This window comes from Calonectris borealis, chromosome 6, assembly GCF_964195595.1.
Source record: "Calonectris borealis chromosome 6, bCalBor7.hap1.2, whole genome shotgun sequence".
NCBI classification, from domain to species: domain Eukaryota; kingdom Metazoa; phylum Chordata; class Aves; order Procellariiformes; family Procellariidae; genus Calonectris; species Calonectris borealis.
In genome coordinates this window covers 40,120,234-40,136,774 of record NC_134317.1, presented here as the reverse complement: position 1 = coordinate 40,136,774, position 16,541 = coordinate 40,120,234, and the positions used below count along the sequence as shown (strand labels likewise).

General features: G+C 44.2%; 1 protein-coding gene across 2 annotated transcripts in view; it reads left to right on the top strand.

Moving 5' to 3' along the window:
* Window positions 1-16,541, top strand: part of IKZF2 (IKAROS family zinc finger 2) — a 109,457-nt gene that overhangs the window by 54,910 nt on the left and 38,006 nt on the right. For both annotated transcript variants that reach the window (XM_075153734.1, XM_075153735.1), the window contains 2 exons: window positions 6,121-6,387; window positions 15,647-15,814. In XM_075153734.1, the coding sequence (XP_075009835.1) occupies window positions 6,121-6,387; window positions 15,647-15,814 (435 nt within the window). The remainder of the gene's footprint in view (window positions 1-6,120; window positions 6,388-15,646; window positions 15,815-16,541) is intronic.

Sequence of the window (16,541 nt, the reverse complement as noted above, 5' to 3'; positions counted from 1 at the left end):
TTCCATCCAGATACAGCTTCACTTCTCTCTAAGCCTCCAGAAAGCCTCAATCTACTGTGAAAGCAGAACTGGCTCCCTTGAAACACATCTTTCTAACCCCAAACTGAAACATTTTCCATTACAGTGTTGTTAGGGCAGCGTTGCCCGCAGGTGTCTTTTAAGAGGCATCTTCCTTTCTCCTGGAGATCACGGTTATCTACTCCGAAGCAGCAGATGTGCTGCCAGTGCCTTGAGCAGACCTGACTCTCCTTATTCCTCAGCATCACACCTACGCAGCTTTGGAGCGATAGCGATACCTGCTCTGCACCAGCGCAGCACGAGGAGAAGGGGAGGCCTGTTCATTTCTCAGGAGCTAAATATAATTTCCAGTTAATTTGCTTTTTAATGTCAACCTGTTTGCCAAGCGCTTTGTGGCTACAAGACGACAACAGACCAGATCCCTCCCTTGGTTCTGCTGCTGCTGAAAAATGCCGCTGCTGGCATTCATACCCTTTGTATGCGTGCCTTTTTAAAAAGGGAAGATTTGTCGGTGCTCCCTTGTTTACACATTTAATAGATCACAATTAAGCCAAAATGGACTTGAAAAGCCTCATTAATTAAGAGCCAAATTCTAGCAGCAACAAGAAACTGAAAGATAAAGTTTTCTTTTCACTAAGACCCCTTTATACTCTTCCAGGAGGAAAGTATGTTTAAACATGCAGTAAAGTCTCACTACACTTCTGGAGTGGTGTAAACACCCTCTTTAAGGACCCTTTTTGCCACCAGAGTGCTCTTAGACTGAACAAGAGTCAGGGCTCGTTGTTTCCAGCCTTTGGCATTCCTTACCTTGAATTTTCAAAATCTGTCAAGACAGAAGAGTTCTCCCTCCTGCCTCCTCCCCGCCCTTAATTTTCATTTTACAAAACACTTGTCGGTTTGCCACCCCAGCTCTTAAAATTAAATGTATTCCACTCACCATTACTGAGTGCTTTTAATAGTATAGAAACAGGGCTTTTAATAGTACAGAAACGCTCCACATCTGAGTCTTGCGATGTGTAAGAACTAGGTACCCAGGTTCAAAACATGCAAGAAGCTGGGTCATTTTCTATTTGTCTTTAGCTGCCAATTAGCAATGTCATTAATCCACTGCCTAGGAGAAGTTCATGATTAAAATAGGCGGTGTTACTGACCATTGACAAGACCACATGCAGAAGGTTGTGCTGTAGCTGCCTGTCACTATGCTGCGGTAGTTAGAGCTCGGTCTCATCTTCCAGAGGGAAGCAACAATTTCTTAATTTCTTTGCGTTCCGGGGTAAAGAGAGACACATTATCCAGGCTTTGAATATTGCATTATTTTGTGTTCTGGACAGGGAATCTGCAGCAGACCCCGGGAGAGCTAATGCACCACCTGCCCCCTCTATCAGACGAGTTTGGTTAGAGAACACGTTGTGTCCGCCTTAGCTGCGAGTGTCCTTCGCTGCGTTCGCCCACAGAGCCACCCCAAGGCTCTTCGGGGGCGGCAGATTTGAATTTTGCCTCCTCAAGGATGAGTATCTGAAGCTGGGCCAAAGCTTTGTTTCCTGCTGGCGAGAGAAGAGGGATGGGGGAAGAGGCGCGGGAGGGCTTGAGGGGTCAGGCTTGCTTTTTCTGCTGCTCCGGGGGCAGCAGGAAGAGGCTGGTGGTGCATGGCTGCTGCCAGGAAGAGCTAACCTCTAGCTGGAGACCACAAACCCTTGGTGACAGTGGCCAGCCTGGTTTTCCAAGGCCACAGATAAAATAAGCAACGACCTAGGACAGCAGACAGTGGAGGAGACAGAGGGGCACAGTCCGCTGCTTGCTCCCTGGTGTGTTGGACAGAAGGAATTTTGTTCTGTAGCGGGAATCGCACTCTAGCTTGCTTGCTTAAGAAAAAGATGACCAGTGCTTTAATTTACACCCCACCTGGGGATCAAATCTCTCAGCAAGACAGGAGGGTTTTTTTCCCCCCAGATCTCACTTTTGAGGGAAACAAATTTCCATGACAGAGGATGAAATACTAGGAATATTTTTCTTAGGTGGATCTTCCAACTTCTGGTTTTGTAGCTACACTAATTTGTGGGTGAAGGAAATATTTTGGTACTGAAAACTTGCCAAAATGCTGTTTAACAGGGAATTGCAGTTTAATTAGCACTTATGAGACATTAACAATAATTGTATTCAATTTGGCCACTCGGGATAAAGTGTGATTCAGGATCAGCTGGTTGGTGCTCTGAAAAAAAAAAAAAAAAAAAAAAAGAAAAGAAAAATTGCTGTGTGGTCTGGTGAATATGTGCCATTAGCTTCGTGTTCGCAGGTAGAAGCTTTTGTGGCTGCTTGTCTCTTTTTTCCCACGAGGTGTTGTGCTGGACAGGGAGAAAGTGGAAGGAACTTGTATTAACTGGAGGGAAATGGTTTGACTTCAAGTTCATGCTTTTGCAGCGAGCTGGATTACAGCTTATCCCTGCTATCTCTTTTGCTATGATTTTTAGGAAAAGTGCCAAAAACTTAAAAAAATTTTTCCATTTACTTACTTATGCTTTGCTTTGCCAAGGAATGAGAAAGCCTGCCACTTCTAGCAAGCGTGTGAACAAGAAAGGCAAGGGAACCCAGGGTGAAATTTGATGTGGAGACTTGTGTACGATGCAGGATGGCCATAAACATCCCTTGAATATTTCTTTTTTCTTTGCAGCAGAGTTCATTACGCTCTCTGAGTTTGTGGCTGTAGGTGAAAACAAAGACAGTGTCACAAAATGATTGTAGTTTCAAAGGCTGCCTGAGAACAGAGAAGACAAACTATATGCAATTTAAGCGCCTGTTTGTATGCAGGCTACCACACAAGACTAATATATACACTAGTATGATGTAAGGCAGCGGAGATGACCTGATTAGCAAAGCCCTTGCAACGAGCTGAGGAGATCCCTGCTGCACCAGTGCACCTCTCCTTGGAGAGCTGCGACTAGTCCCAGCTGAAGGAAGCCTTCCCACAGCAACAAGAGCTAGCGGAGGGTTTCTGAAAATGGCAACGACGGTGCTCTGTGTGTGAAGGCGATGGAAGTAAGAAGAGTAAACAGCCTGCACAACTTTGCAGAATAGCTGGGATATTATGAAAGATGCAACATGAATTACTTGGGCTTTGTGAGCTACGTTTGCAGGAGTTGTGGAGCACTGTGTGTTTGGGGAGGTTGCATTTCAGCAAACGGCTCGCTCCGTTTTGTTCCGCTGTTTATCCTGTTGGATGAAAGCCATCATTCAGCAGAAAGAAACGCTAGGGCAAGATAAAGTAAGTGATCTTCCAATTTGTAAGCTCTTCCAGCCTTGCTTTCGTACGTGCTGAGCAGGCAGAGGTCCACAGACTTGAATGGGAACTCGTGGTGCTCAGCACTTATTACAGTCAAGTGTTTATTATTCCATGTTGGAGAAATAGAGACAAAAATTTATATACGTAAGAAGACACGTAAGATACAAGGCTTTCTCTCTCTCTTGTGAGTGTGTATAAATATACACAATTGGCATGAAGTTTTTTGGTTATTTTGTGCATTACTGTGCGTGGAGAGTGCGCAGGCTTGTGGCAGAAACCCGGGGTTTTAGGTGAGGAGCGCAGGGCACTATTTCTAGCTCTACCCTAGCTACTTGTGTGGCCAAGTGTATTAAATCCTGCTCCTGAAGACAGCAAACCCTTTATTCGGGCTTCATTCTCAAACTTGCTGAATACCCCAAAAGGCTGCTATTATTAGAGGGAACTGCCATTCCTTAGCTCCGAAAGTGGGCTGTCCATAAATCACCAACGCGTGCTTTCCACAGGGAGGTGGGACTAGGACCTCGGCTTTCTCCCTGCCAGCCCATGGAGCTGGCAGAGCTCCCACTCTTCTTCCCTTTTGCTCAGCCCCTCCACCGAGGGTGCGTCCTCCTGGTCACGAGGCTGGCGATGGCTGTGCCACCCACCGTACCTCCGCACAAGCGTCGGATGGCTTCCCGTTGCTTCTCTCGCTGCCGTGGTGGGGCGGGCCCCCTCACGCTTGCTATGCAAACAGGCCTCCTGTTTCTGCCTTTCTTCCTCCCCTTGTTGAGGTGGTGGTGGCCTCGCAGGAGAAGCTATTAAGAAAAATGTATCTTGTCCTTGGGGGATGATTTGCAATTGCATAAAGTTTACCGCATCTTTTTCACGGCCAGCAAGAGGTTGCTTTCATCCACGTATTTCCCTGTGCATGCTGTCGGTACCAGGCTTAGCACTGTGGAGCAGGAGCCGTCCCTGGGGGACTGTGCTCTTCCACCGCGCTGGGTGTAGGTGGGGACGGCCATCCCGCGCCCAGGCCAGCACAGCCGCGCACTGCCCCGGGCAACCGGCTGGGGCCAGGTCGCGGTCACGCTCTTGGCCCGTGCCGTTGTTTCTTTTTTTTAAACAATAAATGCATCTCTCTCTCAACAAAAATATTAATTCCCTTCTATAAATGAAGCGCACACCGTTTCGGTGACGGTGCCTGCGCTGATACTAGTCTGCTGTGATCTGATCTGGCTGAGTCCTTGCTCTGGATGGGCTTTGCTGTAACAGGACTTTCATTCCTTAGCTCCCGTTAGCGCCTTGATGAATAGTGGAAGATGTGTTTCAACAATTTTATGATTAAAAAGCAACATCTTACCGTTGTTTGGTCTCTGGCGTCTTTGCCCCGTTCATTATGCTTTACCTAGGAGAAACAGCAGTGATTTAGAGTTGCAACATCAACATCAGTCTCTGAACCTTGTGTTTTCCTTAACTGTAAATTCTGGGGAAGGAGGAGAAAGGAGGATGAAGGAGGAAGTCTAAGTAGTAGGGCTTGTTCTTCCGACATTTCCAGGCCTGCTGTTTGAAACTGTGATGCCTCACAGCGATCAGACTCGTTTTCTCCTAACTCTCTCGTTGGGTTCCGGACAGGGTCCCCTTGGGCAGCTGCTCTGGAACACGCCTGGCTGGGGTTCGGAGACACCGGCCAGGCACAGGGCACGCAGTTGCACTCCCGGTCCACTGCTGTCACCGGCACTCGTGCTAGTGGCCTTAGCACAGAGGTCAAAGACTGCTTAGATATGAAGGCTGAATCACCTCCTTTTTAAACCCCTCAGCAGGATCAAGGCTTAGGGAAGCAGGCACGTGGGCTTGCCTTCTGGCTGAGAGTGTGGATGGAGAGTGTGGCTGGGACAGGCCTTTCAGCAGTTTCGACCAACCACTGAGGCATTGAAATGGGGATGTCTGGTGGTTAAAACACCCCTACGTGAAAAAGCCTGCTGCATTCATTTTCTGTAAAGATTTGCTGACCCCACAAGGTCTTGCTAGTTAGAGGAGGTTTGTCCTGTGACCCGAGGATCACAGAAATCAGTGGTGAGCCCATCAGTCTAACCAAGCAGATCTGAAAGATCTTCAACTGCGCCTTATTTCACTTTCGAATATAAATAAGCCAGCAGCGTAGGTCTCGCTTCAGACCTGTTTGCCTTGGCAGTGTCCCATTTACGTGAATCAGAAGATGGTAGCAAAAAAGCACTGGAGGCTCATCCAGAGATTGCTCTCCTCTCCGTCAGGAAACCTGCCCGTGCAGGCAGGGTGATTCGGAGATTACCGACACAGCTCACAAGCCCGGCTTCGCTACGTCCCTGTGTTTTGAACAATCCTGCCTGCGAAGGGTGCTTGTTTCCGCGAGCTGTGGCGGGGCAGTGTCCTGTCTTTGGAAACCCTTCGTCTTGGTGCAGGAGGCAGGAGAGACCTGGAGGAAGCAGCTCAGGCTATGTCCTTTGCTCTTGTGACTTGGGTTCCTTGAAAGGAAGGGGGCTCCTGTGTTTTAAGCTGAGAAGCAGGAGGTCTGCTCTTAAGCCTGCTGCATCTCTGCAACTTTTGGTAGGTCTCTGGATCACACCGTGCCTTAATTTCTAAGCTGTAAAATAGGGATAGAAATTAGGAATTTAAAAAAAGAAAACACAAAGCCTTGAAGAAGGATGCAGTTGTAACTTGTGGTGCCACCATGAGGCCCTCATGTTGGTTTGAGCTTCAAGGCTGTGCTTTAATATTGACAATAGTAGAAATTTATCATGATATTAGCGATTGGGAACTTAAAAAATACACGTTTTTAATTATTTTTTTTATTTTTTTTCTTATTTCAGCAAATTCAGTAAAGCTAGAAATGCAAAGTGATGAGGAATGTGACAGGAAGCCCCTGAGTCAGGAAGATGAGATCAGGGCTCATGATGAAGGAAGCAGCCTGGAAGAGCCCCTCACTGAGGGTAACGAGATGGCGGATAACAGAAAGATCCAGGAGCTATCGAGCGAGGGAGGAATCCGGCTTCCGAATGGTAAACTGAAATGTGACGTCTGTGGCATGGTTTGCATTGGGCCCAATGTGCTAATGGTACATAAAAGGAGCCACACTGGTAAGCAGCTGAAAGAAAATCTGATGACTGCCTGTGGCATCTGATGTTGATATTACCTGACAACTCTTCTCTCTTCCCTTTTCATTCATGGGGTACCAGGAGGCTGGGGAGGGGAAAGATGGGCTGCGTTGTTTTGCTTCTCCCCCTGCTCCCCAAATTCTGGTGATGCTGTGTTTCTTACAAGAATGGTGCTTCCTTGACATTGATTTCCAGTCTTTGGTTCTTAAAAAACAGCACAGAAGTCTGGAAATCGCTTTTTTTACTGTTCTCGACCAGGGGCAAGATGGTGAGAGTCATTCTCTGGCATGGGGGGGTGCGTGTGTGTTCGTGTGTGTGCGCACCTGCAAGGCTTTTGAGCCTTTAAGGTGGGTCTCAAATGGTCTTCCCTTGGAGGTGCTCACAGGTGGACAACGCCAGCAGCTTCCTGGGGACCTCACACCTCCTTTGCAAGTGGCTGGGTGTGATGCCGGTGGCCCGGCAAAGCTGCGATTAGCAAACCCCACAGGGGACACGCATTAACTAGCGATCCTGATGCCAGGGTTGGCTTGCTGCTCATCGTGCGACAGCTCCATCAGGGAAACCTCACCTGAACCGCTCTTGTGGACTGGTGCTTGGCTCCCCCTCACCATCCAGATACCATTTTTGTGGCACCTTTCAATGCTTGCACAATCCTATCATTTCTTTTTATTTCTATTAGTACTACTACTGTTTGGAGACCAAAACAGCTTTGCTAGGCTTACCGATTTGAGAATTCAAGAGGCAGACAAAACCTTTGTGATATGCTGACTTGAGCGGGTCTTTGCGGCCTGAAAGCTGAGGCCTCAAGTTCAAAACAGGGTATTTCAGGGGAGTTTTAGCTAATATGACAAATTGGGGTGCCCAAGAGGCTGGTACTCACTCGCCTCTGCCGCTCCTCAGGTGGGAGTGACAGTTACCTCCAACAGGACAAAAGTACAGATGGTGCCAGAAGACAGTGCTTTCTGGTCTTGCAGAGGTCTACCTGGCAGAGCCTTTGATTCAAAAAAGCACTTAAGCTTGTGCTTTAAGCACATGTAAGTCACCTGCAGTGCTACAATATATGCTTAACTTAAGATACACACTTAAATCTTACTAAGGTTAAGCACAGGTTTCTGTGTTGGAGCCTCAGTGGGTGCTTGTTCTTCATATTTTTTGGGCAAAATGAAAGATATTTTGTTTTTTATCTTTCTCTGCTATTATTTAATGGGGTGAGAGACTCACACTGACTGTGAGGTATCTGCTAGGATATAAAAAGAAAAGTGGGGTTTTAAGGTAGAGTAAGAAAGACTTTGTGTAATCCCTTTGTAAACCTGGTAGTTTGCGGTCAAGTAGTGTGCTTTCTATGGGAAGAAAATCAATAGAATTTCTGTATAGAGGAATAATATATATATATTACATAGTTAATGCCCTGTATATAAGTTGAATTGATAATAACTTAACATAAATGTATAATGCAAAGCATTGCAGTATCGTTTATGATGCAGTCATGATTTTAGACAGCGATTACGACAGGGGAAAAGCATTGGCTGGAGAACCAAAATCTTGATTAAAAATTTGACATACTATTAGAAGGAAAGGGAGAGAGAATAGAGAATGTAACAGACTGAGCCCCCAGCTTTCAACCTCCCTAAAAGTTTTCATTGGCACTTGCACGTATCTGAGCATATGTATTGTAGGTGCATTGGAGTCCACGTATTTGAACTTGAGCAGCTAAATTAGACCTGCTAAATTTAGATTTAGGTACTTAATTAAGTGGTCTGCATTTTTTGAGCTACTGAGTAGCTAGCGCATCTTTTAAATACAGACAAGCTGCCTTTTTCATGTTAAAGAAGACATGCAAATTCAAAGCAAACAGAACAAAATCTCATCTGCGTGCAGGCAAGACGGCTGTATGCGGGTCCATGGGTAGGAATTGCATAACTGGTAGCTTTTTCCTTCGGGCTACTGCTGGTTCCTCGTAGAGCTCTGACTCTTTGCCCATCTGAGCAGAGGAGCTCTGATGTATTGCTCTATACAGACCATTTCAAGCATATAGAAATGGCATTCCTTTTAATGTGCAGCTTGGTGCTCAGTAAACCAGTTCGCAAATTTTGTGGGGGATTTTCTCCCCCCCCCCCCACTTTGTTTGTTTTTTAATACATGCTGCTATTTCACTGTCCACAACAGAAGGAGAAGTTTGCTTGGATTTCCACATCCTTGATTTTAAAGAGTATTTTTAACATACTGGTATCTATCTTTTAAAGTGCAGTATTTTAAAATATATTGCCACTTCCTCGGCAGCCGGGTGCGATGGGCTGGCCCCAGCTCTGGAATGAGCCCTGACCTGTGGGTAGTCTGGTTTTGCAGCCCAAGGGAGAATGGTGGAGGGAAGGGAGGTTGTCCCTAATGAGTGGAAGCGGAGGATATTCTTTATCAGCTAATGCAACTGGCATGCAAATCCTTACCTCTCAAAGCCAATTTCAGTATGTTTTCAGAGCTAAATCCCGCCTTATTCTCCTCTTTATCTGTACACAACCAAAGCATGGTCTGGCCAGTTGTTTGCATTGGCAACAACTGAAGTCCTTTTCCCTTCCCAAAAAACCTGTCAGCATTCTATGTGAATCACACAAAATGCTGCGGTCCATAGTAGAGGCTGTAATTTGTGTGTATGCTGGGACAAGAGTGTGGCTTTCCTTACACCGGGGACCCAGGCTTTGCGAGAAGCTGTGCCACATGGCGTTGGCTGCGTTACGCACGTAAAGGGGCGCAGTTTTCTCCAGCCATTATTCATCTGTTCCTGAGGAGCAGTTGTCTTCCCCTGCCATGTTACGGTAGTTCAGTCAAACAGATACAGGGACGGGGAAGATAATCTGTGCCGTGGATGAGGCCAGAGTAGATGAGCTCAGCGTCCCATCTCTCATCCTCATGTGCTGGAGCATCCGTTTCCACTGATGCCTGCAGTCGCCCCTTCCCGCGATAGACCGAGCTGGAGTTTTCCCATTCATCCTTCGGATCCGCACAGGCGCTGCCTCATGCACGTGGTGCAAGCGATGCCTTGGTCCACGGCACCTCTGTCACGGAGCCCTTGGCATTGCTCATCTGATACCGCCGAACACAACATTTCTCTGAAACACTGATAATTCAGGTGAAGTGTTTTTGTAATCTGCATGGCCATCAGGAGAAGGCCTTTCTATATATTTGTCATTGCTGACAGAAAATAAATAAAACGGTCAATGTGGGAACTAAGCGTGATGCACTCCCTGCTTTAGTGAGCGCGGTAACCCCCCACCCTCTCCCTCACGTGCCATGTTCTCGTGTCAGAAAAATAGCATGTGTCAGGTTTGATTTATTTTCCTTCTTTCCCATACTATCTTCTTTTGGTCCAAATTTCATATTCCACAGCACATGCCCTGAGTTGCAGCATCTTTATCAGAGTTTTTTGTTACTGCAGGAGATGGCTGGTCACGTAATATTGCCAGTGGATACTCCAGGGGCTTGTGCTTGGGGACGTTGAGGGAAGGGGAGAGGAAGAAGATAAGGCTTTCTGCTGCTGGGCCTGAATTAAAATTTCCTCGCTCCTCAGTTTTGGCAAAGCAGAAACCATTTGCAGGTACAGCCGTGCTGCTGCTTCTGTGATCTGCGAGGTCCACGTGTTGTTCTCCCTTGTGCTGTGAATTGTGATTTTTCTCTACCGTAATGTCCAGTCCTTTATCTAGTCCACTGCTGGATTCTGAAACACTTTTTATTTCTACGGGAGGATTGGGATCATCCTCGTTGTTTTAAGAACACCCAGAGCTTAAATGCTTTCTCTGTGTGGATGCAATGGGACAGTGGCAGAGCAAAGCTGGGTCAGGGCACGATGGAGAAGGCAGCATGGATAACAGTCTTGCCCCATTCTCACTTTGGGCTGCTGATAGGTTATTTTTAGGCTTTTTTGGGATGCTAACCACAAGAGGGTCTCAGATCTTTGCTTGCACTCCACGTGCATTTTAGTACCGTAAAGTCAGTGAAATGAGATACGTTATGGTAGTTCAGTCAAACGTGAGAGAGATCTTCACGTTCTGCTTTAGCATCCGTAGCGTTATAATTGAACATTTGCAACACTGGAACTCTGAATGCTATTTAATTTTTTTTCTTCATGCAGTTTTACTCGCAGTACTGAGTAGCTAAACTTTTCTGATATTTTTACCAGTTCACTTAAAGGATTTTTGTCTCTTAAGAATATGATCATAACTTTGTGTACAGAGGACACTTGGGAATCACCCAGGATTTCCCAGGAATTTTTCACAAGACATTTGTCACTACTGTTTTATAGTAAATTGCCCAATCTGGAAGTAGGTTTTTCCCAACAAAAAACCCTAGTAAAGTCACTGATTTCAAGTGATGTGCAGCCCGTTAAGTGAGTCTGATATAACAGTAAGTAAGTATGCAGACTAGCTAGTCCCCAGAATAACAGATGCAGAAATGGAGCGAAGTCTGCTGCTCTGTGTTTCGCTTGGGTAAGGGCAGGTTGCAGCTCACTGCCTGTCAGTGTGTTGGTAGCGCAGCTAATATTTCATTTGTGCTCCTGGGACAGAGCAGAACCAGAGCAGTTGCAGGATCTGATGAATCAGGAGAAATGTTTCATTTTAACTGAATATTAACAAAAAGCCTACTATGGAAGGGTGAAAATCAATATTATTAGTATGAGCAAATACTTTCTGATGGCAGCATGGGCACAGTAATTTTGCATTAAGAGGTTAAAAAAAAAAATCCTGTTTGGGAAGTACCTAAGCTATCCTGTGCATATCAAAAGTATGTGCCGAACAAAAAAGGCTGAGATCTTAGACATACATTTAACCAGGAGAGATGTTAAATATAGTCCTGTTGGACCTCATTCTTATATTTAGAAGGACTCTATCCTGGCTTTTCTTGTTATTGTGAAGAGACTTTAAAATCAGCGGGTTTTTTTTTTTGAAGTAATTAAAACATTCCCAGGAAGGGACCTGAGTTCTGCTGTAGAAATAACCAGGCCTCGCTGTTAATGAGAACATTATTATGTATTATTTTGTGAGTTGCTCCGTTTGATTTCAGAGGGACAGAAGTTACCAGCCAAGGGTTATGAAAATCTAAGTCTCCTTGGTTGAGAGGTCTGCGGGCTCTTTGTCCTCAGTTAAATTTCTGTTTTGATACAGAAAATATCAGTGATGTATTTTGCACCGGTACAAGATTCGAAGAAGGATAACTCATACTGAAACTTCTGCGCAGCACTTCCGTGCTGAGGCGGTAAAGGAGAGTTACTGTGCAGGGAAGCTTCCAATTAAGCAGAAAAAGGAGTTGGTTTGCTTTTTGAAGTAACATTTGATATATACACGGTAAAATATGAAAGCTATTAGTAGGAAGTTAATCAGTTCATTTGCCTGGTTTCAGGTTGTATCAGCTAGGCAGCCTGCGTAGCTTGTGCTATGAAGTCTCCAGCGGCTGCCATGTATTAAAGATACTTACGAAAGGTCCGTGCCTTGCTAATAACCCTGACTCCGTCCACTTCACCTTTCATCTCAGTACCTGTTTACACAACAGCAAGTTAACTTGTGTACCTTAGATACTGGTGTAGCTAAAGAGCAGTAATATTTCATTATTATTTTTCCCGGAGGAGACATAGCTGTAATGTATGCATGTTAAACAATGAACAGTAAAGTTTCAGCAGTATTTTATTGTAATTTAGAGGTAAAGATCTGAAATCATACCTTTTAATTAACACTTTATTTAACTGTAAAATGATAAAACCCTATGGATTTATTTATTTATTAATTTAATTTAATTATCAGGACTGTTCCCTGGCACAAGCCCCTCTTATTAAGCCTTTACAAAAGGTAATACTTTGCAGCTCCAGCTTACCTTGCCTTCTCCATTCCTGAAGTAACTTTAGACAATTACATTCCCTGCAGTGGAGAACAAGGGTTTTTAGGCATTCTTGGTTTTGTCTGGGTTTAGATCTTAAATCTGGAGTTGAAAAGAAACATCTTTTTTGTTTGGTTAGCTGTTCCTCCCGCTCTCCCCACTCAGAAACAACTCTTTTTTTTTTTTTTTTTTAATCACTAACGTTTGAGGTTTTTCTGCTCTGGTTTAGCTCTAAAATAGAGAAAAGGTTTGATACTTAAAGTAGACTAAAAATATTTTGCAGTCACATAGTTTCCAGTGTTGAAAAGCAAAAAGCTTGCTTAGTCACATTTCAGTACATGCCCTTCTTGAAAGGAGTTCTTATTTTAATAAATCAGTATAAGTTTATAGAGTCAAACAGTAAATGCATAGATAGCTATAACTGTGAAATACACACCATGCTTCTTATTATCAGTAGCCTCTTGTAGTTGTGTATGCCACTTCTTTAATAGGTCTATAGTTTCTGGTACGTCTGTGCTGCTGGCACCCCCAAAGATAGGAAAGCATTTTAAATACAGGCAGGGACTGCCATGTAGAGAAGATATGTATTTAGGTAAAGACTTTTTGTGAGTGGATGTTTAGTTTGAAGTGTGATTAATTTCAGCCTATGAATAAAAACTTTTATTTTTCACAGAAGTGTAAGGGAATAAGGATGTCAAGGTTGTTATTTTGATATTCGGAAATAATAATACTGGAGAACTGCTTACAAACCTACAAGGAAAAGACAGCAGGAGAAATAATTGGGAAGCAGTCTTCTCACACTGAAGCGATAAAGAAGGCTGGCTTGCTAGTATGTGGAGTGGGCATCAGACAGCAGAGTTCTTGGAAAACCATCAAAATCTTATTATTCAGTCTTCACTTTTTTTGTGCACCCTTCTATTGGTTAATGGTCTCTCAGATTAGCTGTGCTAAATGTAAAAGCTGCTAATCAATAGTGCAAAGTGTGACTATAACGGTCATCCCACAAGCCTGCAGCTTAAACAAGGAGCAGGAATCGAATGATTGGACAAAAGTATAATAAACAGATCAAAGCAGTTATTTACCTGGAATTAAGCCAGTAGGAAAAATGAATTCATGCTGGCTTTAAATAGATACAAAGGTTATTTAAGGTAAAACGTGCTATTGTAGCAGACTCTGTCTGTTGCAAGAGAGGAGCAGACTATTGGTGACTTTGTGGTGGGTGTTTTCATGTCATCTTTGCCACTGAACTTCGGTGCAGGGATTATTTGAATTCCCGACCAAAGGCTTTCAGCATCTCTTCAGCTGCCAGTTTATTGAGGAATAATACTTGCTCATATATGGCCTCCAAAATATCAAAGATAAGCGGGTGATGTAGTGGATAAAACACATTAACTGCATAGTTTTAAATACAGGAGTAAAAGGAAAGACTTTAGACTTGGTAAGAAACTCGCTACCTTCTTTAATGTTGTCATCCTGAAACTGAGGCTGTCATTCCTGAATACTGAGAAATGTGTCAAAGGAAGGGGTTTTGCCTGTTTTCTCAGACAGCGAAAGCAAAACAGAAAAGAAAAAAAACCTATATATTTTTCTGCTTCAGTCTCTTTACATATCTCTGTTATGGACATTTTGAAATGATATAAAAGAAGATAATGGCTAATCAGATCCTTTAAGTGTAGTGTGGGAGTTTAAAAGGGAAACCACAAACTCTTTATCAATTCCAATGAGCTTGTGTTCAGTGTGTTGGAAGATGAGCTTTATGCCCTGATTTTTTTTATCATTACTCCATAATGTTCTTGGCAAGATTGTAGGAACCTTGATATCTTCTTCAGTGCATCTGCAGTGGTTTCAGATGTAATTTCCAGCTCACACACATGAAGTGAAGCTGCAGAGGTATGGCATATATATGGCACGTTGCCTTCTGCTGCTCTCCTGGTAGGACTGTAACGCTGGCAGTGATTTAAACCACTGAAGCAAGAATTGCTAGTGGACATCTGTAAGAGCTCTCTTCCTCCCTCTCCTTCCATTTGAATCAATAGGCATATGTTGGACTTTACACTAGACACATGAACTACTTTGATAAAAACATAGCATTAATTTTGTGCAGCAAGGGAGTAATCATTTTAAAGCAATTGAAAAAGGCTTTGGAGAGATGTGACAGATCAGAGAACACGTTTATTTTTCACGAGAACTGTGCTTCAGGCCAGTGAATTCAACCTCAGAAAGTCCCACCAGGCATTGACCAAGGCTCTGTAATGGGTGATACGCTGAAAAAAAAGAATGAGACCGCTTACGTCTGAAATCTGATGTTCCAGACCTTGTTGAACTACGGCCCTAGTTGGTGAAAACATTTCAGCATGTAGAGCCCAGCTGTAGTAAAGCGCTTAGGCAAGTGGCCAGCACGAGTATGTGCTTGTGCCCTATTGATTTGCACTGTACCCGGTGGGACATAAGTATATGCTTAGAGCTGACTGCCTGCCCAAGAATGCTGGAACAGACTGAGCGTCCTCAGCAAATGTTGACGTAGAGTATGGTTTTGATAATATTTCACAAAACCTGTGTGAGTTTGTCAGGGGTTTTCCTCTAAATAATAATAATAATAATAATTTGTTGGTGTTTGTTGTTATGGACCCAATCCGCACTGTCCAGGGCAAATATGAAGGCTTAACATCAAAATAAGTTTTGCATGTGTGTGTGTGTGAATGCATGGGGTGAAGGGAGAGGGTAAGGTGTAGAGTTTCTGTGTTTTTTTTTTTTTTCATCAAACAAGTCTTTTCAATTAATTTTACTTAGCGCACAAATTTGCTTATTTCACAGTTTAATGGCGTGTTTGTTACTGCCCAAAGCTTGTGGGCGTGATCCTCACTTGCATCCATTCTCTTCATGCCACTCTAGCAATGCAAAGCAGCCTTCAAAAAGGGATTTCAATTAAAGTATAATTGAAAAAGATTTGGTTTGAAGCAAAGACCTTAACATCTGTCCAGGTCCAATTGTTATGATCAGTTGTAAATACTCATATGGATTGGACTAAATACTAAAAATAAGTGCAAAACCATAGAGATAAATACCACAAAACCATGGTTATGGATCTAAATTTTGAGCAGAGCTCATCTTTTATGAAGGATAAAACCTGCAAGGTGGAGAAATTAATGAAAATCAGGCTGCCTTAATCACCTCAAGCTGATGCTGCAGAAGGAAAGAGTTCCAAATCACTATTGGAGGCTTTGCCCCTTGTGCAAAAGAAACAGCCTCTGACTTTAGCAAGTGCCATGTGATGGTGGGAACCGTACCTGTGTAAGATGGCAGTGTTACAAAGAGAGGGATAACGGGCTCCAGCATCTTCTGATGTTTCTTGACAGCTCTCTCCCTTCCATTTCTCTTCCAGGTGAACGCCCCTTCCACTGTAACCAATGTGGAGCTTCTTTTACCCAGAAGGGGAACCTGCTGAGGCACATCAAGTTGCACTCTGGGGAGAAACCGTTCAAATGTCCCTTCTGCAGCTATGCCTGCCGACGGAGGGACGCCCTCACAGGACACCTCAGGACGCACTCTGGTGAGCCCGCCTTGTCTGCTCCTCCCTCTTGTTTTTTCTTTTGTCATTACCGTTCAAGTGAAGTGGGTTGTGAAAATAACCGTGTGTTCCTGGTGGCTCTGGGTCTGTACCATCTTCTTCAGATAGCACAGCTCTGAACTTTGGGAAAGCCTTGACGTGAATCAGAAAAGTTGTGGTTCAGCCACACCTCTCCTTTTGTGTAACTGAGCTCCTCTCCTGATGCTCTCGCACTTCCCTTTGAACGTCTCCTTGGGTGTACCCGGGCTTCACTGGCAGATTGTTTTGACACTCTCAGTGGCTGTGAAATTCCACTCAAAGTGGCTGTGAAATTCCAAAGATCGGAAAGAATACTTGGGTACTCTTGGAAGCCTGCTTTGCAGTTCATACCCATTTCTTCATCTAATAAATGCCATATGCTGGTGGAGTTTGTACTTGCTCATCTTTGAAAATAATCCTAATTGCATTTTTGGTTCAGTTACATCTCGCTGTAAAGTCCTAATGCATGGCAGCCACAGCACGCACCCTAGAGCAGAAGGTGTCGGAGAGAGATTGGGCTTGTCTTGCCTTGCTACTTGATAGTATCATGTCTGTATCAAGTCTAGTTTCTTGATGTGTTCTAAAGAAATACCCGTTGCATAACTGCATGTTAGTAGTCATGTTGGTAGCCCTGATGATCAGGATCGGATGTGTTTCTAGTTCCTGTACGCTACACCAAGGGGCTGCATTC